This window comes from Siphateles boraxobius, unplaced genomic scaffold, assembly GCF_051911475.1.
Source record: "Siphateles boraxobius isolate OS27281-9 unplaced genomic scaffold, OSU_SipBor_1 6, whole genome shotgun sequence".
In the NCBI taxonomy this organism is placed as follows: Eukaryota; Metazoa; Chordata; class Actinopteri; order Cypriniformes; family Leuciscidae; genus Siphateles; species Siphateles boraxobius.
This window is the reverse complement of record NW_027509186.1, coordinates 17,668,637-17,695,954: the sequence shown is the minus strand read 5'-3', so window position 1 is coordinate 17,695,954 and position 27,318 is coordinate 17,668,637. Positions and strand designations below refer to the sequence as shown.

The following is a 27,318-nucleotide window of genomic DNA, read 5'->3' as shown; positions in this document are numbered from 1 at the left end:
GTTTGAATTTAGCAGTTGATCACGTGATGCGCTGACCGTTCTGATCACACCGGTGTGATCGTATGCTCCAGAGACCAGCCAAGACTGATCACACAGGTGTGATAGTACGTGCGAAAGGGTTAGTAGAGATGCTGCTGCCGAACACTTTTGAGAGACACACAGACTCTGGTAATTCACATAGGCTTAATCTCTCTCTCTCTCTCTCTCTCTCTCTCTCTCTCTCTCTCTCTCTCTCTCTCTCTCTCTCTCTCTGTGATAACTGCATTAATACCTTCATTAGTTTGCTATCAGTGGCTATCGATAATAATAAAAAATGTTTCTTGAGCATCAAATCAGCATATTAGAATGATTTCTGAAGGATCATGTGACACTGAAGACTGGAGTAATGATGCTGAAAATTCAGCTTTGATCACAGGAATAAATGACACTTTACTATTATATTCACATAGAAAACGGCTGTTTTTAAATTGTAATAATATTTCACAGTATTATTCATTGTATTTTAAAATTAAATAAATGCAGCCTTGTTGAGCAGAAGAGACTTTTTTTTTAAAACATAAAAAGATCTTACCGATCCAAAGCTTTTGAACGGCAGTGTATATTTTGCAAAGAATGTTCAATCTACTCATTATGACCATGTATTTTCAGTTTCGATGACGAGTAGCTTTCGATAATATAGATGTAGCCTAATGCTCAACAAAGTCTGAAAAACTGCTGGCTCTTGTATTAATGGATTGCATTAAAAAGGTAATAAAGAATGTGAAATATTCTCTTGTAATATAATGGGAAATGCGTTGCTTTCATTTCTTCAGTTAAACCACATCAACTGATTAGACAGGAAGAGGTCTATAAAAGCATCACCTCAACCCTGACAAAACATCACATGCGGAACAACGTATTTATAAACGCCTGAGGTAGAGCGATCTCAAATCTTTTGGGAGAACTTGACATGCACTGTTAGAACAGTCTACTTGGATACCAAATATAATTTTGTAAATTAAAATAGATATTTGGTTTCAGTTTATAGATTTTTGTGACTCGTGAGACGTTGTTTGGAGCAGCTCAATGGGGGGATTGATGAGTGATGGCTGCAGACCATGTGTTATTATATGTGCTGTATTACTGCTGTCCTCCGTCATGGGATACAGACCAGTAATTATTGTTCACGGGATATTTGATGGACCCAAACAGTTCGAGATGATGGGGAAATTTATCCATCAGGTAGGCTAAGATATCTATCTATCTATCTATCTATCTATCTATCTATCTATCTATCTATCTATCTATCTATCTATCTATCTTTCTTTCCTTCTCTCTCTTTTTCTTTCTCTTTCTTTCTTTCTTTCTTACTAATCTTTCTATCATCTAACTATTTCTGTCTATCTATCATCTGACTATTTTGTCTATCTATCTATCTATCTATCTATCTATCTATCTATCATCTGACTATTTTATCTATCTATCTATCTATCTATCTATCTATCTTTCTTTTTCTTTCTTTATAACTAATCTATCTTTTTTTCTATCTTTCTTTCTTTCAAGCTAATCTATCTTTCTTTATTTTCTAACTAATCTATTTCTTTCTAACTAATCTTTCTTTCTTGCTTTCTAACTATCTATCTGTATCGAAATAAATGCTGTTCTATTTTTAGTTTAACTACACACAATAAAACTGCATTTTATTTGCATAACATTTTTGCTATTGCAATCTTACTGTATTTTGTGAAATGTTTGTGTTTGTGTGTGTGTGTGGGGGGGGTGGGGGGGTAACAACATAAATGCTCTTCTATTTTTTCATATTACATTTCTCATTTCAAAACAAATTCCTCTATAAAACTACATACAATAAACCTACATAAAACTTGAATAACATTTTTGAATGGGTAAATTGTGGGTCAAAAATGGAGAAAAAAACCACCTACCTAATTAAAATCACAATCTAAGGTTTGAGTTGCATAACTGCTTTTAAGTTGTTTCGGTTTCACATCACCAAATCTGGTGCATATATCTCCTTTTTTATATTTAAGTTGAAACTCACTAACTTCTCTTTTCACCGTCTTAGTCTCACCCAGGTACCAATGTGACCACAATAGCCCTGTACGACTACATTGCCAGTATGAAGCCACTGTGGCAACAGGTGGAGAGCTTCAGAGAGGCCATCAGACCCATCATGAAGAGCGCTGAAGATGGTGTCCATCTCATATGCTTCTCACAAGGTCATCTAAACTCATTAATCTAATCATAAGCTGTTTGTTATATGCACTACCATTCAAAAGATAGTTTTAAGGCTCTTATTCTCACCAAGGCTGCATTTATTTGATTAAAAATGCAGTACAAACAGTACATTTGTGAAATATAATTACAATTTAAAGTAACTATTTTATATTTGAAAGTGTAATCAATGTATTCATCTGATGGCAGATCTGAATTTTAAGCAGCTCCGATATTTTAAATATTTTTGTGAAAATTGTGATACATTTTATCATTTATTTGTCTTTTGCTTAAATAACATTTTTTGTAACAATATAAAAATCTTAACTATCACTTTTGATCAATTGAATGTGTCCTCGCTGAACAAAAACTGTCCTCAGGTGGTTTGATATGTCGAGGAGTTCTTTCTACCCTTCCTACACACAATGTTCGCTCTCTGATATTGCTGTCTTCACCAATAGCTGGCCAGTATGGAGGTCAGTCAAATCCTCCCTAAACTACACACCACAACATCTGTTTTCTCTAAAGAATCTTCAAACACATTAATAAAGTTCTTTGTCCATGCTTCTACAGATTCGAGTTATTTGAAATACTTTTTCCCTAAATTCATCAAGTCAAAAGTGTACTATTTTTGTTATACTACACATGGACAAAAAATATCCATCTGCAACTACTGGAATGGTAAGCAGATGTATCACTTTCACTCAGCAATTTGTTCACTGTTCTGCATTTCATTTGATTTACAGTGAATCTTATTCTTTGCCTTTTTTTCTCTGTAGATCCACACCAAAGAGAGAGATACTTAAAGAGCAGCAACTATCTGGCTCCACTCAATGGAGAGATAGAGCATGCCAATTTAACAGGTAATTTAAGATTACACTATGTGCAACTCAGATGGTTGTTTGTGCACTTTCAGTTCAGTGGCCTTGAGTCATGTTGTGTTTTATGCTTCTGTTCCCTCTCAGCGTGGCGAGACAGCTTCCTCCGCATAGAGACACTGGTGCTGATCGGCGGACCAGATGACGGCGTCATTACACCATGGGAGTCAAGGTCTCTGCATCAGTGTTATTATTATTTTGAATGAGCTTTTATTTTTACATTCTTAGTTTTCATGTTAATATTAGTTTTATTTTTTTGTTATTTTTATGATGTGCTTTTGTTACATTATTATTATTATTATTATTATTATTAATATTGCTATTTAGGTTTAAAAGGATAGGTCACCCAAAAATCCTCTCATCATTTTCTCACCCCCAAGTTGTTCCAAACCTGTATAAAATTCTTTCTTCTGATGAACACAAAAGAACATATTTTGAAGAATGTCGGTAACCAAACAATTGAACTGACTTGCATAGTATGGAAAAATATACAATGGAAGTCAATGGGGGACCATCAATTTTTTGGACACGAAGATTCTTCAAAATATCTTCCTTTGTGTTCAGCGGAAGAAAGAAACATAAAGGTTTGGAACAACTTAAGGGTGAGAAAATTATGACATAATTTTAATTTTTGGGTGAACTATCCCTTTAATTTCTTAATTTAGTTTAAGTAAATCTTACTGTTCATTTAGTTCAAAGCCAACATTTCTAGTTTTTCAACTAGTTTATTTCAGCTTTATTTATCAATTAATAGAAATGTTTTAAATAGTTTTACTTAATATATTTTAACACATGACATTGAGCATCTAACATTTATCAGAGTTGGACCGTCTTACACGCTGCTAAAGGGTTAACCTGTGTCAGTTCAGCCGACTGGAATGAATGTGTGAAATATTTAGAGTGGTGTTTGAACTTTAAAAGGTCTAATAGGATTATGTGGTGCCTTTTTAAAGCATGTTTTCCATCTCTAAAATTTAGGTCCTGAATCATTTCACACCTTTTTACTGTTTATCTCTTTTTTTCCCCCACAGTATTTTTGGGTTCTATGACAGTAATGAAACAGTGGTTGAGATGGAAAAGCAGGATGTGAGTGGAAGCATTCATTTTCTAGTCATTTTCAAGGCAACATTAATTATTTTAAGTTGTTCATGGTTGTATTTTCTAGAGCATTTTAGTAATCCTAATTTCCACTCTCCCCAGTGGTATCTAAGAGATGCTTTTGGCCTGAAAACATTAAACTCAAAAGGAGCCGTGGTCAAGTGTGTCGTCCCTGGTGTTCACCATACAGCCTGGCATTCAAACCTCACAGTCTACCAGAATTACATAGAAAAGTGGCTCACCTAATCTACAGAGACAGAAACAAACTGATGCATGTGCACAATCCTGAATGAAATCATGTCTTGTGCAGATTATGATTGTACTCTTTGTTAATCACCTAAGATATTTTATTTGCTTATAACAGAATGTGATAATTTATTATATGTGTAGACAATGAATGATTTTCTGCAGTACTTGTTTAGTTTTCTTTTATGTAAAATCAGTTTGAATATTGTGAGCAGATTATTTAGTCAGTTTTCTAATTCTATTTATATAGATACTACAGGACTAATATTTTGTTTTACTAAAAATAAATTATTAAATTGTTATTAAAAAAAGTATAATGATTGCAATAAAATGTGTGTGTGTTCATATATTAGTACCGGTCAAAGGTTTGGTAATATTTTATATTATTATTTTAATGTTTTTGAAAGAAGTCTCTTGTGCTTATCAAGCCTGCATTTATTTGATCAAAAATACAGAAAAGACAAAGAAATTGTGAAATATTATTACAATTTAAAATAATGTCTCTATTTAAATATACTTAAAAATGTAATTTATTTCTGTGATGCAAAGTTGAAGTTTCAGCATCTGTTATTCCAGTCTTCAGTGTCACATGATCCTTCAGAAATCATCCTAATATGCTGATTTGATACTCAGTTTGATCAATGTTGGAAACAGTTGTGATGATCAATATTTTTTATCAAGCTATATCAAGCTATGATACTTTTTTCAGGATTCATTGATGAATAAAAAGTGAAAAATAACTGCATTTATTCAATATATATATATATATATATATATATATATATATATATATATATATATATATATATATATATATATTCTAACAATATAAATCTTCACTATCAGTTTTTATAAAAATTTAACACATCCTTGCTGAGTAAAAGTATTAGGCTTCTTTTTTTCAAAAAAAGTAAGAAAAAAATTACTGACCCCAAACTTCTGAACAGTAGAATAGCCTATATTTTTACACAAGATTTATATTTGAAATAAATGCTGTTGTTTAAAAAAAAAAAGAATCCTGAAAAAAAGTATCACAGGTTATAAAATATATTAAGCAACAACTGTTTCCAAAATAATAAATAAGCATATTAGAATAATTTTTCAAGGATCATGTGACACTGAAGAGTAATGTTGACGAAAAATCAATGTTGCATTACATAAATAAATTAGGATATTTTATAATATTCAAATAGAAAACCATTATTTTAAACAGATTTTTTTTTAAAATCTGTATTTTATATATATGTATATAGTTAAATCTCGTCTTTAATGCGCATGGTTGTGCAAACAGCTGGAGTGCGCCACGCAGCTGCGGGCTAAACAGGTATTTATGATGACGTCAGCAAGGTAGAGTGTGTGCGCGGCGACTGCCACTCCGGTACGGACGCGCGAGAGCTCCTGTTCGAGACCGAGGAATCACTTCCTGAGCCTCGGTAAGCGACTTAATCTATACTTTTGCGATTGTAGTGGGATATTTTCGATTCTCGCAACTTATCAGGTCAGTTGACGACTGTGTTGAAGAGTTGTTTGGTCTATCATATAATGTTTTGTCCTCTGCAGGGTCATTCTGACATTCCGTGAAGCCAAAAGTCAGTTTCGCGTTCATATCAGCTGCGTTTAAAGCGCCTAGATAGAGGTTTAAAATAATTTCTGAATGAGCACACGAGAGTAAAACGGGGTTGCTGAGATTACTCATCGTGTGGAAAGTTCTCTGCCAACGCGTCACTTTTTTTTTTTTTTTTTTTTTTACATAATTTGTGTTTTCAATCTGCACTTGAATTCGAAGCGCTCGTGCTAGGCGATCATAGATTTGATTTAATTTTTAAGTAATAGCCTAGTTCACCCAAAAATGAAAATAATGTCATCATTTATTCATCTGAACTTGTTCCAAACCTCTGTTCTTTTGTTTTGTGAAACAGCGATGTTAGGCAGACTGACAGCCACAGTCACCATTCACTTTCATTGAATGGGGGGAAAAGTGGCTGTCAGACTCAGTCCCTAACATTGTGTTTGACATTTCCTTTTGGGTTCCAAGGAAGGGAGTCATACAAGTTTGTAAAAACATGATGAGAGTAAATTAGTGTGATGATTTTTTTTCATTTTGGGTGAACTAAGCTAGTGTGGCATCCACTTAAATTCTTCATCAGGTTTGTTTTATAAAGCATTTTTACACAAGAAAAAAAATATTTCAAATTATCAGATTTTGAAGTGTGTGTGTGTGTGTGTCTGTTTGTTTAGTGCTCAAGGCCAGTGTCCCAGCCCATGTAAACATTGACTGCCATTAGGGGAGAGTGGGCTGTCTTTCACTGGATCCACCCCAGCCAAAGGACAACAGTGAACAACCATACAATACAACTACTGACAGATTTACTCAGGTGTGCAGAGTGTAACAGTGTTTTAAGAGCACTCAGATGGAAGTATCATGCTGTATAATTTTGTAAATTATTATTTTATCCCCATGAGACACTCAAGGAGATTTTAGAAGAATGTTTACGCTGATGTCATTTATCATGACATATTTATCATGATTATTATTTGGGGTGATCTATTCCTTTAAATTATTATTTACCTTAATTAATTTATACCAGATAGCATTGCCTTGGCTTCATGCACCAGCACCCATTGTGCATTTCTTTTTTTCGGAATGCTTTAGTCAAAATCTTGATATGTATTTATTGTTTGTTTGTTTTTTTATTGAATATTATAGGGCACCTGCTGTATTTATGATGACTACACAAGGTAAAAGTGAAGGATGCCGCATCTGTGGGAATGACCTGCAGGGTAACCAGCGGCGATGGTTGTATGCAGGTCAGAACAGAAAGGGGGCACAACCTCAGACCCCAACAGACTTTTCTAGCAAGGGAAGCTTACCCAGATCAGCACAAAGCAGCCCATGGGGTATGAACTTCAGAGCACATTTCCAACAACTTACATGCGTTTGGTATTACTGAATCATTTTTAAAATGCAATTAAATGAAACGGAGGGGAAAAATGCATATTGCTGCATAATTAATTTGTGACGCTATTAAAGTATTGTTTAGGGTTTAGATAATCAGATTTTTTTTAAAGATGATATTGCATATTTAAAAATATTTATGTACCTGTTTTTATTTTTTAATTCTAGGCAGCACTTTATCTCTCAGCTCCTCCCGTTCGCTCTCGAATTCTCGTGGCCTGCTCACCCCTACGAAAGGAATCGACCTGCTCAGTGTGCTGACACACATATTAGAGCAGCCTGTACCACGCGGGGCCGGTCAGGGGGAGTTTTTGTGTGGCAAGTGTGTGTCCGTTCTGGAGCGAGTTTTCAAGTTCGACACCGTTATCGCCCGAGTCCGAGTGCTGTCGAGTGAGAGACTTCAGAAACTCACTCAGGAAAGGGACAAGATTAGGCGTTGGGTGCGATGCATGTATGATCAGCGCCACTCTTTTAGTTCAAAGAGAAAAGAAAGCTCCAGTGACGATGAAGGAGACAGGAAGGATTCGATAGGGGAAGGATACCGAGAAATCCTGAGGGACAACATGGCCCTCTCCGAGTACGAATGGTGGTCCGAGAAAGCCGAGTCATGTCCGTATTATAGGAAAACAGGGAAACGGTGTCATCAGAGCAAGAAGTGTGAGTGTTGTGACTCCTTGAGGGTGTCCGACTCGGATTATGAGTCCGTTTGTGGGATTCCACGTCACTTGCCCGATCAAGCCTTCACGTCATTGGGCCTCTCTCGAGACAAATCCAGCAGCATGCCCCTTCATTGGTTAAGCGTGCCATCTGTCCGATCAAGCCCCGCCTCGCTGTCTGGTTCCTGTCATTCTTTGCGATCTCGATCCCGCACTACCTCCATTCAGTCGCTGGACTCATTAGACGGCAATGATGCGTTTGATTGGCAAGCGGAGCATTCGGCCATTATAGACACCGTTTTCAAAGAGTTAAGGGGAATTGAAGGAAAGCCGGTAAGGTCACCTGCTGGAAGTCGTATTCCCGTGTTAGACAGAGGGGACGTGCAGAATGGGAAGGATGAGGTAGATCTGAAAGCAGGGTTAGTGAGGGTCCTAAATTTCGGAGAGGTGGACAATGGGACGGAGAATGTGTTTGAAGAAGAGAACAACGACATCTTGACCGAGCTAAAAGATGACTTTATGCCATTACAAAGAGAGGTGAGGGCTGTTGGTCTGATTTATAAAAATTTTCGACCTCTTTTTCATACCTTGCCGTTCATTTTTATCTCTTTTCTTTAGTCGTCTACAGTTAGGGTGCACCTTGCTGTGAAGCAGCTGCGTGAACAACTTGTTCAAGCTCAGGCTCGCATCAGAACTCTTGAGGCTCAGCTCAGGGAGACCAACAAACAAGCAACCGATGCTCCTGCCGAGCAGTTGAAGTCTCCGCAAGTGGTGAGTGAGATGGGCCAGGGATCATTAAGTTTAATGGCATGGTGCACTGAAGTGTGCAGTGTGAGCATTGTGTTTTGGAGACTTGGCACAGCACGCCTGAGACACACCCTCTCCTAATCTTTCTGTTGACTTTTTGTTTTCAAATTTGGTTTCAAATGATGCCTTTTATATAGGGCATATTACAGAAGGTGTGTGTGTGGATGTTTTTAAAAAGACAAACACACCTCCTCCAAGAATCTTCCCAAACCAGAGGAGTTTGCCCTGGGCTTTAGTTGCCATTTCTTTCCTAACAGGTTTTACAGCTGCTGCATTTTGATGTGCTTTTCTCTCTTTAAGCCTGAGTCATGACAATTAGAAATGTTGCCTTGGCAGCAACTGGGTTTTAAGTTGAAAAATTACAAAAATACACTACAAAAAACTAAATGAAAATGACAAAAGCACATACCAAAATTACTAAAATGAAAACTAAAAATATAACAAATAAAAGCCAACTCAAAATATTAATAAATATTATGTAAATAATAGTAAAATAACACTGCATAGAGGTATTCTGCCGTGCAAAGGCAAAAGACCGTAACTTTGAAAGTTTTTGGTAGAAAATGAGTTATTTATATTTTTGGCACATTCAAGACCTCCTTTATCATGTGGATAAGTAGCTTGAGTCAAATCCGTTGCTTTTGTAACTTCCAAAAGCCCATGAGAAACCAAGGCAGAACACCGTAACACCAGTTACGGCTCTTTGGCTTTGTTTTGAAACGCTCACGCTTGAGTTACGGTACTCTGCCTTTGTTTAGCCGCGCGTCAATATGAAGTTACGGTGCTGGCATTCTATCAAATAATGCTACCTACCAGATTATACGGTATTCTGCTTTTGTTTTACTCTCCATTCAAATTTAAATTACGATGTAGCTACTGTGTACAGCTGTATGGAAGTAAAATAATGCCAAATGTTTTTGAAACAAAAAGCCTGTTGAATTGCACTACTTGAAAAAATATGCATTGCATTAACCCTGCTTGTATTTTTATGCATTGTATTTTCAGGGCTTGCAGTTTTATGGGCTGAAATTTAGCATGGCTGAATATTTAAGCTGTGAATATTTCAAATCAAAACATTTCAAACACATTTTCATTGGTAAAATTTCAATAATCCATATTCACCTTTCATATTTCACTTCCAAAATATTCAAACTGATTAAAAATGCAACCTATAATATTCAACAGGCGTTTTTCGGTCAATTTTATTTCGCTTTCAAATTCGACAGTAAATTCAACGTTGACATCCAGGACATTAGTCGACCTCACCAGCAGGGGGTGCAAGCGTGTGTTGTTGACGAACACCAGAGCAACAGTTAGAGCAAGCCATTCATTCATAAAAACTCATTTACAACAATGTAAGTGTATCTGTGATTATAATGTTTTATCTGAAATTCAGTGTCTTCGCAGTTACTTTTCCTGTGTAGCCTACATGCATCTCTACCGTGAACGAGATTATAATGTTATTCCCCCGATGCGGATGTATACAAATCCAATGTTACATTTGAGTTTGACATATCTATTGGTTGTTTAGTTGCCTCTCTGCATAGCTACTAGGGTTTCCCTCAATACGTCAGGATTCCCCTGCTGGACATATAAAACGCTTAACGTAGCTTAATGGACTAATACAGTGATATAAAAGACCAAACTCGCAGGCAAGCAGAAGGACTCCGAATATGAACTTAACGTGCAGAGTTTAAAGCTGAGCGTTTCTCAGTGATACTGGCATTGGCTTGACATTGGACATTCCCACATTTAGGGACTGTCTCTAAAGTTACATACAACATTGGTATACACGTTTCTAACTTCAATAGCATTTGAAAAGAACGACTTGCAGTCATAACACTAACTGTAAAGTGTTCCTGTAGGTGTCAGGCATAATGCGCAATTTATTCAAATATATTGAAGTTTGCTATTGAAGTTAGAAACGTTTAGGCCTGTATGACTACCAATGCTACTTTAGAGACGGTCCTTAAATGTCCAAATGTCAAGCCAATTTTACATTTAGCGATTTAGCAGACGCTTTTATCCAAAGCGACTTAAGTTACAGTTAAACTAACGATATAGGACAACGATATGAAAGTGATATGACCCTTCCCAGATTAATCATGTATGTAGGAATATTAACATGTATGTAGCTATACTTCCCCAATAAGGTGCGAGTTTGGTCTTTTATATCACTGTATTAGTCCATTAAGCTAAGTTAAGCGTTTTGTCCTGATGGAAGGTGAATCCTTGAGTATGATGAGGTATTGAAGGAAACCGATTATAATCCCGTTCATGGTAGAAGAAGTTGATAACATGTAAGGCTACACAGGGAAAGTAACAATGAAGTTAATGAATGAAACATGTGCTTTTGTGCCTTTATCATCTTTTCTGCATATATACTGACCCAGATAATCACCACAAAAAACTTAATGCATGCTCAATTGTTGTAAATGAGTTCTTATGAATGAATGGCTTGCTCTAACTGTTGCTCTGGTGTTCCTCAACAACACGGGCTTGCACCCCCTGCTGGTGAGGTCGACTAATGTCCTGGACGTCAACGTTGAATTTACTGTCGAATTTGAACCACTGAATTTGTGGAAGCGAATTTGAAAGCGAAATAAAATGGACCGAAAAACGCCTGTTGAATATTATAGGTTGTATTTTTAATCAGTTTGAATATTTTGGAAGTGAAATATGAAAGGTGAATATGGATTATTGAAATTTTACTAATGAAAATGTGTTTGAAATGTTTTGAATTGAAATATTCACAGCTTAAATATTCAACCATGCTAAATTTCAGCCCATAAAAATGCAAAGCCTAAAAATATAATGCATTAAAATACAAGCAGGGTTAATGCAATGCATATTTTTTCAAGTAGTACAATTCAACAGGCTTTTTGTTTCAAAAACATTTGGCATTATTGTACTTCCATACAGCTGCCATCACTCCCTGTCTTCTGATGTCCGTCGAGCTTTGTCCTGCACTAATGATCGCGAAGGTTAAATGCAGAGATGACAGAAAAATGTTACACATGCCATAGCAGGTGAATACAACAAAGAACTAAAGTCCCGCCTCACCCAGTTCGGATACCGGACCTGGTTGAAACAATCATGCATCTAGCTGTCAGAGTGCCAAAACTTTGCCGGCGCCTTCAGCACCGCCCTGAACACGGTCGACCCAACGCGGTACTAATATATCGCGGGGAGTGATAATAATGAAGCAACAAGGGTAGGCTATATTGGTGCATACAACATAAGGAAGCAATACGTGCTGGTGCATACAACATCAGACCCGCTGTTACAAGCAGGTTATAGAATCACAGCGTCAAGAATAAATCCGCGGGACGAGCGAAGTGCACAGGCACAATAATAGGGCAGACAGCTGAAACCACCGCATACTGAAAAGACGCAGAACACACAATGTTGTGCTATAAATGCATTAGTCGTCTAGGTAGTCCAGAACGCGCTCCTTACTGAGTCTCAGTAAGGACGAGGAACGTGACGCCTTCGAAAGTATGCATCTTTCAGATCCCCCGCTATAAACCAGTCTCCGGGTCGAATGTGCACGAGGATCTGTTTGATCGTGATCATTTTGAATGCATGTTTAGCAAGTCTTATGCCACTCGGTACCACTTGAAAATACTCTTTACCCCATGGAGGTATTTTGTCATGTCTAATGTAGGCTATAAATATAGGGCCACCAGAATGCAACCAAAGGACAGGATAGCAATAAGTAGATGGCTATAATTGTAAATCATACAAAATAAATGCCATGATCACTAGATTTTATACAGGTGTTGCTATAATGATTTTGTTAATGGTGATCAGCAATCAAATATTGATAATGTGGAAGTTACTGCCTTTTGCCTGGGCATGACTTCTCACTTTTTGCTGACAATACAAAGGCAGAGTACAGTAACTTTAAAATAGTGGTCAAAAGTCAAGTTTGAGCTCAAGATTTGTAGATAATTTTCATTACTTAAACATCTGATTGCCAGATTTTCAGTGACCTACCTATAATTAATTTGGCGGGACAACTAAAAATCTTTAAAGTAATTTTTCTCAGTTCCACACTTTAGCGAGTTAAGATCTTTTGCCTTTGTAGGGCAGTATTTGGACACGTTGTTAAAACCAAATAATATATTCATAGTGGTGATCTTGAGGAGAACTGAGGGTCTGTTTACACGGAAACGATGTACTAAATACGGAAACATTTTTCTTTAGCGTTTATCGCGTACATATGACAACGTTGGCAAAACGATCCCCGTTCACACTGATCCTTGAAACGACTAAAACACTGTATTATGCTGCCAGGCCAGTAGGTGGTGATGTCACTTCGTAAAGAAACCTTATGAGTCTACAGACTGAACACATATTATGCATGATGTCACCGTTTTCACAAATTCACGTTTCTGTTATTTACACTCAGGCGATAACGGGATCATTTATAAAAGTTAGTGTTTTCAGGCCCCGAAACCCGAAAACCCCGGTTGTCGTGTAAAATATACTCATAAAATGTTTACTGTTATTAACTGAAAATGGTGTCATGTAAACGGTCCCTGACTTCATACATCAACTGATGTCACCTTGACTTAAGTGTGAATTAAGTGTGACATAAGTGTCCAAATACTTTAACCGCTCTCTTATGATCTACCTTAATTCGGCATTTTACAGAGTGATGCAATTTCACAGCACTGGTTCATTCTGGGTTGAGTCTATTGAATTGTTGTTCTCTAGTGTGAGGTGATAGCAGTTATATAACACTAGTGGAATGCAGTCACAAGAAGTCACAATGCCATGAACTGTCCCTCAGGCATGACATGGAGTCATTTTGCTAGGAATGATGCCTGTTTGTGAGTCTAATACCTGTCCGATCTGTTTTGGCAATACAGACCAGTATGAAGAATAAAAATGACCTCATAGAGAGTCTCAGTCAATCACTACACAGCAGAGAGAACGTAATCCAGGTGAGTCCTGTATTGATGAGCTCATTATAGATTCAGGATAGAACAGATTGTGTGGAGGTCAGTGAACTGTGTGCTCTCCTCTCTTCAGGAATGTGTGACTTTGATCCAGACGCTGTGTGCTGAGCAGGGAGTGGAATCAGAGGACACTGACAAACTCATCAAAAAACTGGCCAGTGCAGTGACTGAAACACGCAGTGAACGTGAGGTGAGGTCTGACATGATGAGGAGCATGAGTTTTGTAAATGAAGACTGCTCAGACTTCTGTTGTTCCTGAATTAAGCCAATTATAATCACTATAGACCAACCCTAGTCGTATAATAACATTTGTGGCATTATTTAAAAGTGAATGAAAGCATTATTTAGTCACTTTATGAGCCAATTGTCCTCTTAAACATCATCCTATAATAAAAAAAGTAATAATAAATATTATATACAAATAATAATAAAAAATAAATAACACATTTATTATTTTTTTTTATTTTTTTTTAAATTGTATATGCACTACTGTTCAAACGTTTGGGGTTAATACGACTTTTTAAAACGAATGAATGCTTTTATTCAGCAAGGCTGCGCTAATTATTTGATCAATAGTGACAGTAAACACAAAAGTGTCTATTTCATATTGCTGTTCTTTTGTACTTTCTATTAATCTAAGAATCTTGAAAAAAACAGTATCACAGTTTCCACAAAAAATTAAGCAGCCAACTGTTTTCAACCCTGATAGTCACCATATCATGTTAGAATGATTTCTGAAGGATCATGTGACAATGAAGAATGGAGTAATGATGCTGAAAATACTGCTTTGCCATCACAAGAATTAATTACATTTTAAAATATAATAAAATAGAACACCGTTACTTAAACTTGCAAAAATATTTCACAAAATGAATGTATTTATTTGATCAAATATAGCAAAACATTAAAGAGACTTCTTTCAAAAACATTTTTGAAAATCTTACTGACCCCAAACTTTTTGAATGGTTCTTTTCTTTTCATTATCAACATGTGAGGACCATAATTTTAAGCAGGTGATTTGACCCTTACAAATATAGCAAAAGTACACCGTGTGAGTATACAGGGAAGCTCTGGCTAACACACCCAATTTTGGCTGGGTCACTGTGTGTGGGATAATTAACTTGGTAAATGAGCACTTCATGTTTGCTTCAAATGAGGTCCAGGAAATTCTGGATGCACATGCAGTCCATAGTTCTTATACTTTATTTCAACGTTCATGTTTTAATCAGGCAGTGTTGGAGACTCAGCTGTCAGATGCAAGCGAGAGAGAGAAAGCCCTGGAGAAACAGCTGCAGGCCGTAAGAGACGCTGGCAGAGAGCGAGACCGAGACTTCATCACACTCAACACTGTGCTCCAGTGTAACCAGGATGTTATTAACGTGAGTTAAACAAACAGTGCTGTAATTCAACGGTACACACATATGTTTACTTAATCACTTGGTTAGTGCCTGCTGCTGTTATACATGACTGCTATACATTTGTTAGTAAATGAGGCATTGATGGCTCTTATACAGAAAACAGAGCTCTCAAAGTGCAATGTTTTTAGTTTCACAATAGTTTTAATGGTTTGCATTGTGAAAAAATAAATTAAAGTACCCCTATTATGCTATTTTAAAGTTTCCTAATGTTGTTTTGGAGTCTCCTACAACATTTTTACATGCATCAAAGGTCAAAAAACTATTTAATTTCCTCATAATATACATTTGCACATCACCACATTTTTAATGATTCTCAAACGACTCGTCAGATTAATCAATCTCTCTAAATCCCTCCTCTCCGCGAGCTACTCTGTTCTGATTGGCCAGACAGTTCAGTCTGTTGTGGTTGGTCTACCGCGTACAGTGCGTGCGTCGAAAACAAAAACGCCCATTGCCATAACAACGTCAGCACTGCATGTCCTAAACTAAAGACAGTAACAAACAGTGGCGTCGATTTTACCATATCAATGAGAGCGTGAGTCCGATGATGAAACATTGGAAGAACTAGTTATTCATTATTCAACCCGAACCTCCATCGCAAGGACAACTCAAGGAGGACGTTTCTCAGTGATGCGCTACTCAGTTTGAGGTACATTATAAGATGTTGCAACTGTAATTCCTCACCATCAGCATTAACAGAAGCATGTCCATCAACAAACCAATTATTTTACTTGTACTAATTTATTTTGCAGAGTATTTTTCTAATATATTGCGGTGAACACGTAGAAACTGTATCAATAACAGTGCATGTATGCAATGTATACATTAGCCAAGCTCTAGCATTAATGACTGATGTACCATAAACGTTGGTAAAACAAATCTCGCTCCATGCTTAATCTTTCCTCAAAGTAGTGAGAACGACAGACAATCTGCTTTAATAGACACAGTTATAGATAATAGTGGCCCACAACTGATTAGCAGAAGTATTAATAATCTGAGTTAAGTTAACCAGTTTGCAGGAGACGTAACGTTACACAATATAAAACTCAAATCAAAGTATTTTGTAAACCATTTTTCAAAAGCAAGCGTTTAGCGAATCCTCCATTGAACTCTGAGATTTTAGAAGTCGTCAGTAAAATAAAGGGAACACAGCAAAAGTTTAGGATTATACTGCTGCGGTATCGTGGTAAAGATACATTTTAACCACTGATTCTTCACATGCACGTCTTTGGGCAGTGAAAACAAAACTGGCTTTACCTTCACATTGTAGAGCACAGCGCCTTCTCGACATGATGCTATCCAGTGTCCACAGGAATCAGCTGCCGGTGTGAGGTTCAAGTTTTCCCTGGTGTCTGCAAGCGCAATAAGTGGGCGGGCAATATGCTAATGTTTCGTCGTGACGTCACAACAAAACGGCTTATGACTCGTTTGAAAAACGATTAATTTCATTGACAGAGTCGACTCTTACTTTTGAAAGACAATAACTTTATAAACAGTGTACTTTCAGATTTAAAACTTTCCAAGATGTTTTCATCCACTTAGATCTATGTTACACATGAAACGTCACTTTCAAAAATCTATAATAGGGGCCCTTAAGTCATTAAATGGTGAAAAATGATTCAGCCTTCAACTTTATTTGAGAATAAAATCAATGTTTTGTATCTTCAAATAGCACCTGCGTGTAGAGCTTGGAGAGCGAGATCGAGCCCAACAGGAGATGATGAAAGAATGGGAAGTGTGGAAAGAGAGAGATTCAGCCCTGACTGCACTGGTGAAGGATAACAAAGACTATATTTCCCAGCTAAAGGAGGCACTCGAGAGTTCATGCAAAGATGTGCAGGTAGATGTGTTGTAAACTCGCTTCTCGCTGTCTGATTTGACCTCTTGCAAAGAGCAATTGATTTAATTAAAAGGACTATGTGTAGTTTATTATGTATTTTATTATCTAAAATAAATATTATTCATAAATATTTCCTTGTACAATATATGTGTACAAATACCTCTGCCAATTATCTGACTTATCCTCGTAAACGAAGAATTTATTATCTTTATATACATGTGACGGGTAGGTCCACAGAGGCTTCCATGTCATTCCGCCATCTTGAAAAACTATAATAACAGAGAGAGTCAAAAAGTACTAGGCCAATGCATTTCCACAACGCGTTTTCGTTCAGAGCCAGCGTCACGTAACTAAAAGCAGCAGAAACGGAGGAGCAGAGCAGTGAGAGGCGCTTGTCACTGCCCCGGCAAGTTTAAAAAGCTGCATTGCACTGTTATTATTCATTCTGTAACATTTGTTTGTTCATTGTGTCAAGTTGCAGTTTGTTTGAGATAACAAACCTGTTCACCCGAAGGAAAACTCGACGAAGTGCTATTAGAAGACATCCTGTCATAGCTTTTTGGTACATAACAGCTACCGTAGATGCAACACGCATTTGAAAAAGTGAAGCGCTGGAGAGCACAATTCGTTTGAATGCAAAATACAATTTCACCGCTAGATGGGTGAAATTCCTACACAATGTCCCTTTTAATGTTTTATTGCCAATAGTTAACTATTCACTTTTTCCTGGTAGGCACTCTCAGACTCTCTGATTGGACGGGGGTTGGAAGGGGGAGGAGCGGAGTCTGGATTGGTTAATCAGCTGCGAGAGAAAGAAGCTCTGCTGGTGTCAAGCTTCAGAGATCGAGAGGAGCTCAGCACCACCATGTTGCAGGAGATCTCAAGACTGTCCTCGGCCTTAACCGACGCTGAAAAACTCATATTGGTAACGTCTAATAAAATCATGTTTAATTTCCACAATTGTGGCTTTTTCAACACTGCCAGTCGTTTTTAGTGTGCTGAATATCTCCAAAACCTTCGACTTATCTATTTTGATACAACAGAAAAGCAATTGTACCACCTGGTGGTATGTACATGCATTGCTCTGGCCAATACCAGTAATTAGTGATGCATTGAAATACATTTTTTTTATTCACCGAACCACTGAAATAGTTTTGATTTAGCCAAAAAGCAACCCGTTTTAATAATTAATTTATTTAATAATCAACACTCAAATAAAAACGTAGTTGCAAATAGACATAAAAGGCATTTTATCTTTTTTTTTTTTTTTTTTACTATATAATTGTTTCTACTCCAATTCATTGTTGAAATATAAACATTTAAACAGTGGCTGTAATAAAAAACATGTTTTCATGACAGATATATTAAAACATGCATTAAATGATGATCACAGGCTAAATTAAAACATTCAATCTGTAATATAGCCCATATATTTATCAAAATGCGCCTCTGAGTTATTTTTTCTAGCTATTTAACAAGATATGAACATTGGCGCTATACCACGATCTGTTGCACCACATTATAAAATTGAAGAAAGGCTAGGACTTTTTCTTATCAAAAGTAACAGAGCACAAAATGATTGTGATTTATTGGATGGTAGGCACAATTTAAATAATGAGTCCAAACCAGTGCACTCAATAAGCATGTTCTTTCAGGACCAAAGAGAAAATCACAAACGTGCCATCACTGCCCTATCAGAGCAACTCAAAGACACACTTAAGGAGCTGAGAGAGAAAACCAAGGAGAAGAAGGAGGCTGAACTAGGGTGGAAGAAGGAAAATAAAGAGAGAGCTTTCGAGGAAGGAAAACTGAGGGACAATCTTCAGAAGAGAGATAAACTTATAGAGGTAAATGACCTGCCTCTGCTTATAGGTGTGTACATCCACTGTGAGCACAAATTATTGATGTGATCTTTTTTGTTTGCCCTTCATAGCAAGTTCTTCTGGAGTTAGAGGAGCGGGATGGTGTGTTATCAGAGCTAAAGCAAAACATCTCTAGCAGACTTGGACCCAAGACAGCCCTCAAACACACACTGTGAGTGTGTGATTAAACGCATACTGTGAGTTTAATGATGCTCTGTGAAAACTGAACTTGCCAATGTATTGTTAATTGACTGCAATGTCTAAATTCTCTCAGATGCCTTTCAATTTCCTGCACTAAACTAACAGAAATGATGATCTGGTTCAGCTTCTGATAAAGTTAATAATTCTGTTCAACTCTTATGGTACTTCTCTAGTTTAGTCAAAGAATTTGAGACAGGCTAATGTGTACAGTAAGTTGTGAATGGTGCCATTTGTGTGTTCTGAAAGATTGCTCAACTGAATTTTGGAAAGTTGAGAGTATATAATGAAATAATATTTTAGTTCATATGAATTTATGATTGGTCCATTACAGGTTGCATTAGTAATTTTGATTGAATATAGTCATAAAATGTTCTGATTACTTCCCACACCGTCAGATTGTGGTTCCAAGATTTACATAGTTACACACACGTGCCTTTTCAGCACTGCTTTGCTTTGCTCATTAATAATTATTTTCCCGTAACCCACAATCCCTACAGCCTTTAATTGTTGTTGTTGTTGTTATTATTATTAAATGTTTCAATTGTTTTATTGATTATGGCTGCTGAATATGTTGAATGCTGCTTTTCTCTTATTGTTTGATTTACTGTATGTTTTCCCTCATGTTCTGTTCCATGTGATCTTATTTGTCCTGTATTTATAAATGTTTTCTTATGTTGATTTGATTTTGAGATGCAGTTAAAATTCCCAACTTGGATGTGCTATCTTTGTTCCAGTGTAGGATAATCTTCTTCACAGTGGAAGGATTTACAGACTGTCTGAAAAAGACATGTTTTTTTTAATTTGCTTATTTTATTTGGGTAAGCTGGAATCCCCACAACTTGATGCATACCTCATAAATCACATTTAAAATGAAGCCTCAAGTTTGCGTGGGTTTTGCAGTTCTTGAGGTTTTCTTTTATTAAAGGTTCTTTCTTGAGAACTCTGGGGTTTAATTGACAATAAAGCCTCAAATATCCAAATTGGTGTGCTTTGTGTGATCATTGTCTCTGGAAAGCATCTGGACTTATTTATGGAGAACTTCATATTACAAATTTCTAAAAATGTAATTAAGTATATCTACTTCTATAAGTATATCTATTTCCTATAATAGTATATAATTTCCTAACATGATACAAATCCTTGAAATATATATATTTCTAAAAATACAGTATGTAAATAATTTTAATTATATACAATATATAGTTATAAAAAAATTGATATATCAAATTATGGGTTATTTCTTTGAATGTAAAATTAATTGTGATTGGTTTTCATCAGAAATTCTTCAGTAGGCCTTGTAATATCTGAGATTAAAGCTAGCATTTATTTTTTGTCATGCCTCCATCCATCCGTCAAAATAAATCTTGTTTTATTTTAATAATTGATCAGGTGTGACAGACTAATTTAGGGTGTCTGTTCTCCATCACAGCATACGATCCGCTCATATCATGTAACAGGATCTCATTGATTGAGTTGCAGTGTGAATGGATCTGACTGAACTGCCTCCATTGACGCTCATTCACAAGTGAGTCTCGCGCTACCCAATCAGAGCTCTGTGCGCGTCCCCGGTCACTTGAGGAACTGTTGCGTTGGAGACAACCAACACTTTTAAACCCAAACAATTTGGAGTTATTCGGGTAGTTCCACCGATGGTAAAGCTGTTGTAGATCAGTACCGTGACCATGAAGCGGTCCGTCCAGTCCGCATCTCCGGCTGTGGCTGTGGGATCTAAAGGCTGGAGGGACGCGACCGTCCGCTCGATTCTGCGCGCCGCGGATCTGACGCGTCAAACTCGCGTAGATCAACTGCACTCTTCTACACGCTACCGCAGCCACAGCGTTGGGACATTTACCCACAGACTTCCTCAATTAACAGCTTGCAGTGACGAAAAGGACCACAGTGAGAGTGACTCGGAAAAGAAAGATGAATTCCGACCTAAATCCTCTGGAAGTATGGTAAAGTAGGCTGACTCAGAAGTAACGTTAGCCATAGGTGGCTGATTTATTTAAAAAACAATTTTGAACAATATCAATTTAAAAACTCAAGTATGGAACAATAATCTGCATATTAATATACACAAATAACATGAAATTATCTCCCCGGTCGTTTAGCCTTACGTTACCTATCGTTTTGTGATATGCTTAAACGGACAGTTCGGGGGTTCTGGTTGGCCAATACAGCGCCGTCCTATGACGTTTTCACCATATTGTTGCGGATTGTCATTTTTGTTGTATAGGAACGTTATGTTATTATGACTCTGGATGTCTTACATTTCATGCATTTTCTTAATAAAACAGCATTAAATAAAGATTGTATCGGTAACTTAATATGTTTACATCGAGTACTCGCATCCCATAGGCTATATAACAGTTATTTGTGAATAACCTGGTTACAACTTTGTGTCGCTCTGAATTTCTTTACGCAGATTTCCTGTTTGTATAGTTACTTTATAGGTCATAATGACAGAAAAATAAGATGGACAGAGAATAGATTAATATTCCAATCCTTTTGCGTTCTTTCGCAAAACGTTCGCGTTCCCCTGAGAAACGCTAACGGACACGTTTCACGTGGGAATGCTAAAGCATTAACTTATATAATTTTTATTCCATCCAATATTTTTCCACAAACATCACATATTCTTTTCCATCATCATGTTGATTTTAAGGTGATATTATAGTTTTATAGGAAATAGGTAATAGCCAACCTACACTGGATTATTGATCATTAAGAAACCTATTTCAATCAACTACTAGTATATTTTAAAATATATTACAATACAAAAATAATATTTCACAATATTACCGTTTAAGGTAACTTAATATTTTATTTTAGTGTCCTTTACACATGTAGTTACTATAGTAATTAATATAAATTATGCATAGTTACATGCAACTATCCCCAAACCACACCCTTGTCCTAACCCTATAGAAAGTACATGTACTTACCTATTATTACTCAGTACCTAAATATATAATTACACTGTAACACAGAGACCTTAAAATAAAGCGCAATTCTGTTTTTACTGTATTATTGATCAAATAAATGCAGCTTTGGTGAGCAAAAGAGAAAAAAAAATCTTACCGACCTCAGACTTATGAATGAAAACATTAGAATTATGCATTTGCATATGCAAATTAACTGTCTGAAGGTAAATGTACTGTACATGTTCAGTAGAATTCTATTACAAATTCTAACATTGCATGAGATAGCTAGCTTTATTTTTCTTTGATAGCTCACTTCCAGAATCATCAGTGGCCCCTTTCCCCCGCCGGTCCTGCGCGATCAGAGTGCGGTGGTCAGCGCATGTATGGTGGGTGAATATATGCGGGGTGTGAGAGAGGTGGAGGGTCACCTGCGCAGACAAGCAGGCAGGGTCACACAGGAGGACACCAGGCTGGAGCATCAAAGGGAACGCCTGGAGAAATTGCTCCGCAGTCTGAGGAAAGCATTGCTGGTCAATCAGCAAAGTGCCGATGGCAGGACATTTCGACCAGCCACGACAGAGACCGTGAGTAGCCACAGTATAATGAAATCCATAAGGAGATAAAAATGTGAATCCTCAAAATGTATTAAATATCATCGTTATGAGTAAAGAAAAACAAAGAGTGCAAAATCATGGCTTCCACTAAATGTTTTGTCAAGATACGGGATGGAGCCGATGATCTTCTACACAATGAACGAAGAGTCCTGAATGTGCTAAAAGAAGAACTGGAGAGCATGTTGAGGAAGACTTTAACTCAACAACAGGTGAAAAATAGGCCTTGCTCGATACTTAAGATACGTCGGACGCCTATAATTGTTTTCACACAAAATGCATGAAGTTGAACTTGCCTGTTCAGTAGAATTAAATCGTTTCATCAAGACTGAAAAAACATGGTGAATTCTGTTTTGTTTTTTACTTTGAGGCTTTGGCTGAGAGCAGTAAGCAGTTGTTGGATTGTGCCTTTGAGAGATCCAGAGTAATAGATCTGCTTCCCCAGCATGGCTCACTCTCAGCGGGTGTGAAAACCTATCCTTCACCCCTCTCACAGAAACCTGACCCCGCCGGACCGTTCACTCCAGGTACACCAGGACACTTTTATTTTAAAGTCTCTCACCCTTCCTTTTTGTCCAAATTCTAAGCTAACAACTGTTGGTATCTAATCTTTCTCTGTCTGTCTCTTAACATCATCATTAAGAGTGCAAACAGGCTTTGGATTCTTCATCAACAGTACTACATGAATCTCAGCAGCTCAGAAAGAACATTTCACAAGTCATGAGGGATGTCATCAAAAAGCAAACAGATATGCACCAATCAGCCAGCGAAGCCCTGCAGAAGAAAATCACTGAAACTATCAGTCTGGAGGTGTGTGTGATTACAGTGCAGAGACAAAAGGAATACTTAGGATTATTGTTTAGTAATTCTAAGTATTCTTAGACAGAATTCTGTAGAATGAATTTGAATAAGGTCAAATCAATGAAGATTAGCTATGTACTACAATTCAAAAGTTACATTTTTTGAAAGTAATTAATACTTTGATGCATTAAATTGATCAAAAGTGACAGTAAATACATTTATATCACAGAACACTTTCATTTCAGTGCTCTTATTTTGAACTGCAAAAAAAATATTTAATGGATCGGGGGATGCATAGATATCCATAATAAATGCTAGATGTCTTACGGTGGAGTCTCTATCGTCATCACCGTCGGCCATGTTGTCACAGCCAAACTTTCTGGTGGGCTCTGTGGTACCTGATGTAAGATGAGTGATCAGCACGAGCACAAATACTCTTATCTCGTTGAAATCTTGAGGGATTTACAAACGGTTTGGTTTCTTACAAACGTTATTAACGTGCCTATAATTCTGGATGATTATTTATTTTATACACTTATTATTCATAAGTATACAGTGTGATAACTACATTTCTGACGTTTATAACAAACCAAACCGTTTGAAAATCGGTAGAAAATTAAGCAAGTTATGGTTATTTAAAAAGTGCATACACCATTAAAACACGTTACGAGTGAGCGAGCTGCCTGTGACAAGATGGCCGCCAGGTGCGGACGTCGACCTCCATTGGCCAGCAGCGCGGACGAGACATCTAGCCTTGATTATAGATATCTATGGGTGGATGTATAGAACTTTCAAAATCCCATGGAAATTTGCATAATTTTATCAGGAAATGGAAGAAAAATACCTTTCCAAAGTGTTGTGATGACATTACACATGTAAAAAATTTGCCCTGCTTCTATTTTGTACTTGAGGAGTTAATGTGACTTTTGATCTAAAATAATTAAAGTTGCTTAGTGTATTCAGGTATACATACTTTTTTTTCTTCTTCTTCATCAGCAACATCTGACACTGAGTTCCGCTGCCACGAGACAGGCCATTTACCGCAAACAGAGACAGATGCAGTGTGCTGGCTACAGTCTTGGCAGAGCTATGGTATGTTATTTATAGAGTCACATATTGATATTGTAAAAACTATTTTAACACTTACCCATAACCATGTATAGCCTAACAGTTCACTAAATGAACCTAAAAGTGCTGCTAAATATCCTACATTCTGCATACCATGTTGACTTTTTCACTCACTGATTGTTAAAGATGAATTCCTTGCCTCCCTGCAGGGCCCGGTTTGCAGTGCTGATCTCTTTTGTCGTGAGAGATTAAGTAGGCCTATGACTCAGCTATATGGGCGGCATTCAAGTGCTGGGCTGCCGGAATCCGACCTCCTAACATGGGTCAGCTTTTTTGTAATCTGACATTCCTAAATTTCCTTTATGATCTGTCAATCATAAAGGGCAATATTTCCTAGTCTTTGGTTCTGTAACATTTGGAGAAAGCAGGCTGGGGTGAGGATCTAAGCGCAGTGAGAACATTTAATAAACAAACAAACAAACAAACGAATCCAAAACTGGGCAACACAAGGAGCGCAGAGAGCATAAACAAGACACACCTGGGTAGACTAATCAAGGGGGAAAACTACAAAGAACTACAACATGGAACTCAACACATGAAATATAACTAAAGTCCCAAAACATGTACAGGGAGTATTTAACAGATTCCTATCTGATCATTAACAGATGCATGGATTGTACGTATTTTAAAATGATTTTCAGAATACATTTCTGAATATGCAGTTTTAGAATGCAAAATACATTTAAAGAAAATGTTGTGACAGTATGATTGATTATAATTCAATTTAATAATAGTGTAGAGCACAAACAGTACATCATATTTTTTTATGAAATCTTTTATAACATTATAACTGTCTTTACTGTCATTTTCTTTAAAAAAATCTGACAGAGCCCAAACTTTTGAACAGTAGTGTAGGTTGATAGTCTAAATTAAAGACATTTACAATAACAATGAGTGCTCTGTTAACACATACATTTCCCTTGTACTCTCAGGGCAGTACTATGCTCCGGAAACATCTGGAATCCTCAGGGAAAGAGATTGCAGAGCTACAGTTTGCCCATCAGCAGCTGGAGGATGACATGTATGGAAAGCGTGCCGCTGGCAGTGTGGACTCTGCTGTTGTGAGGCTGCGCCGAAGACTCGTACGTCCACAGTCTGTCCGGCCTGTAACCAGTTAAAACGCTAATAACAGCAATTTTAACATAAAGATGGTGCTTCACTTGTAGCTAAAGGTAAAAATCTGGGGTCTTTCTATATATTTTACAGTTACCATGTGGTGTTTTCAAAATGAGTGTATGGTGATTTCTGTGTCATAAAAAAAAAAAAAAGATTTTTGATCATAATAGTTAGGAAATATAAATGCAAAATGTACGGTGGCCCAGAAGTGCACAACACAACGAAATTTGAAAAGCAAACATAAGGCCCATGAACCCCCTAGTGGTCGGGAGCATTTCCGTTGTGTTGTGGCTTGATATTGTTGTTTTGTGAACTTATGTTTGCTTTTTAAATTTCATTGTGTTGTGCACTACTGGGCCATCGTAAAAATGTGTGACAGACATGTGAAAAATATTTGTCAACAAACAGAACAACACTAGAACCTTAACACCCCATTCATTTCACACTGGAGTTTACATACATTTATGGAGACACAGTATTTCCTTTTGACTCATGATTTGCTGTGTCATCACCAAAGCCTTAAATAAAGATTTATAGTCTGGTACAATTCACTACTAAGCGGATTTGGAGTCATGATCTTGGTCTGGAGAGCGCATAACCATGGTCTGGGTCTAGACTGCAGTCTATATCCAGTGTAATACCTCACCCAATCGCTGGACCGTTATTGTCATCATTAGAAACATGCATCATTTTATATATATATATATATATATATATATATATATATACACACACACACACACACACACACATACATACAGTATATATATACATATATTATATACAGTATATGCTCCATTTTCTCCATTTTAGTTCTTTAATATTCTATATTCTGGTCTTTATCTGGGTCTTGAAGGTCTGATCTTGTCTTTAACTCTGCCAGTAAAACACAGCAATGTCCCTTTAACACAAACACATAAACACTTTTAAGGGGTCCTATTATGTTTTTTTACATTTTCAAATTTCTTTTTGCATGAAAAGCATGAAAAGGTCTGCAATAAGTTACAAAGCACAAAGTCTACTACAAAGGGGAGTCTCTATACATCAGTGTGCATTGTTTCTGAACTCCCTGAAACACGTCAATTCTAGTCTTGAGTTTCTTCCAGGAATGTTCCTCATGCTTAAGGCATACACAAAAAAAGGGGTGAAGCCTGGTTACTTAAGTAGTGACATTTCTGAAACACGTTTAAGCAATCGACCAATCACAACACATTGGTCCAGCTGACCAATCACAACACATTGTGCTTTCCGGAAGGAGGGGGTTTATAGAGATGGGAACTGAACAGGGCTGCATTTCCCAAAAGCACCATAAGCCTAAATAGATCTTAGAACCACTGCCACCAATGGTCTCTACGATCAACTTATCTTACAATGCTTTTGAGAAACACAGCCCAGAGCGTTACTAAAAGACTGGGAAGAGAGGTACTACAACAATGTAAAATATGTGATTTTTTTTTTTTAAATCAAGCATGAAAACCTATTCTAATAGACCCCAAAGTCGTGTCCCAAATGGCCCACTATACACTATGCACTTATACACTATGTACTTATGCACTATGTACTCAACCATGTTGTGTATGAATTTTATAAGGTTATTT

General features: G+C 36.9%; 3 protein-coding genes across 4 annotated transcripts; all 3 read left to right on the top strand.

Annotated features, from left to right (window-relative positions):
* Positions 1-878: 878 nt before the first annotated feature.
* LOC143715979 (lysosomal thioesterase PPT2-like) lies at positions 879-4,764 on the top strand. The gene is made up of 8 exons (XM_077207976.1): positions 879-1,221; positions 2,063-2,216; positions 2,592-2,687; positions 2,785-2,892; positions 2,991-3,074; positions 3,177-3,261; positions 4,121-4,175; positions 4,290-4,764. Exons 1-8 carry the CDS (start codon positions 1,066-1,068, stop codon positions 4,431-4,433), a joined length of 882 nt encoding a protein of 293 aa, XP_077064091.1. The 5' UTR covers positions 879-1,065; the 3' UTR covers positions 4,434-4,764.
* Positions 4,765-5,760: 996 nt separating this feature from the next.
* Positions 5,761-20,120, top strand: LOC143715976 (uncharacterized). Of its 2 annotated transcripts, XR_013195928.1 has the most exons (13): positions 5,761-5,866; positions 6,672-6,808; positions 7,141-7,331; positions 7,558-8,582; positions 8,664-8,816; positions 13,730-13,804; positions 13,893-14,009; positions 15,049-15,198; positions 16,910-17,077; positions 17,811-18,002; positions 18,733-18,924; positions 19,011-19,803; positions 20,049-20,120. XR_013195928.1 is itself a non-coding variant. In XM_077207973.1 (12 exons), exons 3-12 carry the CDS (start codon positions 7,157-7,159, stop codon positions 19,113-19,115), a joined length of 2,352 nt encoding a protein of 783 aa, XP_077064088.1. In that variant the 5' UTR covers positions 5,761-5,866; positions 6,672-6,808; positions 7,141-7,156; the 3' UTR covers positions 19,116-20,120. The 2 variants fall into 2 exon arrangements, 1 of the variants encoding a protein (XP_077064088.1); XM_077207973.1 differs by having other exon boundaries at positions 19,011-20,120.
* A 575-nt stretch (positions 20,121-20,695) lies between these two features.
* tektl1 (tektin like 1) lies at positions 20,696-25,872 on the top strand. The gene is made up of 8 exons (XM_077207972.1): positions 20,696-21,095; positions 22,373-22,648; positions 22,783-22,887; positions 23,046-23,202; positions 23,319-23,485; positions 24,473-24,568; positions 24,754-24,867; positions 25,537-25,872. Exons 1-8 carry the CDS (start codon positions 20,823-20,825, stop codon positions 25,720-25,722), a joined length of 1,374 nt encoding a protein of 457 aa, XP_077064087.1. The 5' UTR covers positions 20,696-20,822; the 3' UTR covers positions 25,723-25,872.
* The last annotated feature ends 1,446 nt before the right edge of the window (positions 25,873-27,318 follow it).

Excerpts from the sequence above, each read along its gene's own strand:
- LOC143715979 (XM_077207976.1), top strand. The coding sequence starts at position 1,066 with ATGGGGGGATTGATGAGTGATGGCTGCAGACCATGTGTTATTATATGT. Across the intron at positions 2,217-2,591 it reads TCTCATATGCTTCTCACAAG|GTGGTTTGATATGTCGAGGA; the intron begins GTCATCTAAACT and ends AACTGTCCTCAG. Across the intron at positions 3,262-4,120 it reads ATTACACCATGGGAGTCAAG|TATTTTTGGGTTCTATGACA; the intron begins GTCTCTGCATCA and ends TTTCCCCCACAG.
- LOC143715976 (XM_077207973.1), top strand. The coding sequence starts at position 7,157 with ATGATGACTACACAAGGTAAAAGTGAAGGATGCCGCATCTGTGGGAAT. Across the intron at positions 13,805-13,892 it reads GCAGAGAGAACGTAATCCAG|GAATGTGTGACTTTGATCCA; the intron begins GTGAGTCCTGTA and ends TCCTCTCTTCAG. Across the intron at positions 18,003-18,732 it reads ACGCTGAAAAACTCATATTG|GACCAAAGAGAAAATCACAA; the intron begins GTAACGTCTAAT and ends ATGTTCTTTCAG.
- tektl1 (XM_077207972.1), top strand. The coding sequence starts at position 20,823 with ATGAAGCGGTCCGTCCAGTCCGCATCTCCGGCTGTGGCTGTGGGATCT. Across the intron at positions 23,486-24,472 it reads CTGAAACTATCAGTCTGGAG|CAACATCTGACACTGAGTTC; the intron begins GTGTGTGTGATT and ends CTTCTTCATCAG. Across the intron at positions 24,569-24,753 it reads ACAGTCTTGGCAGAGCTATG|GGCCCGGTTTGCAGTGCTGA; the intron begins GTATGTTATTTA and ends GCCTCCCTGCAG.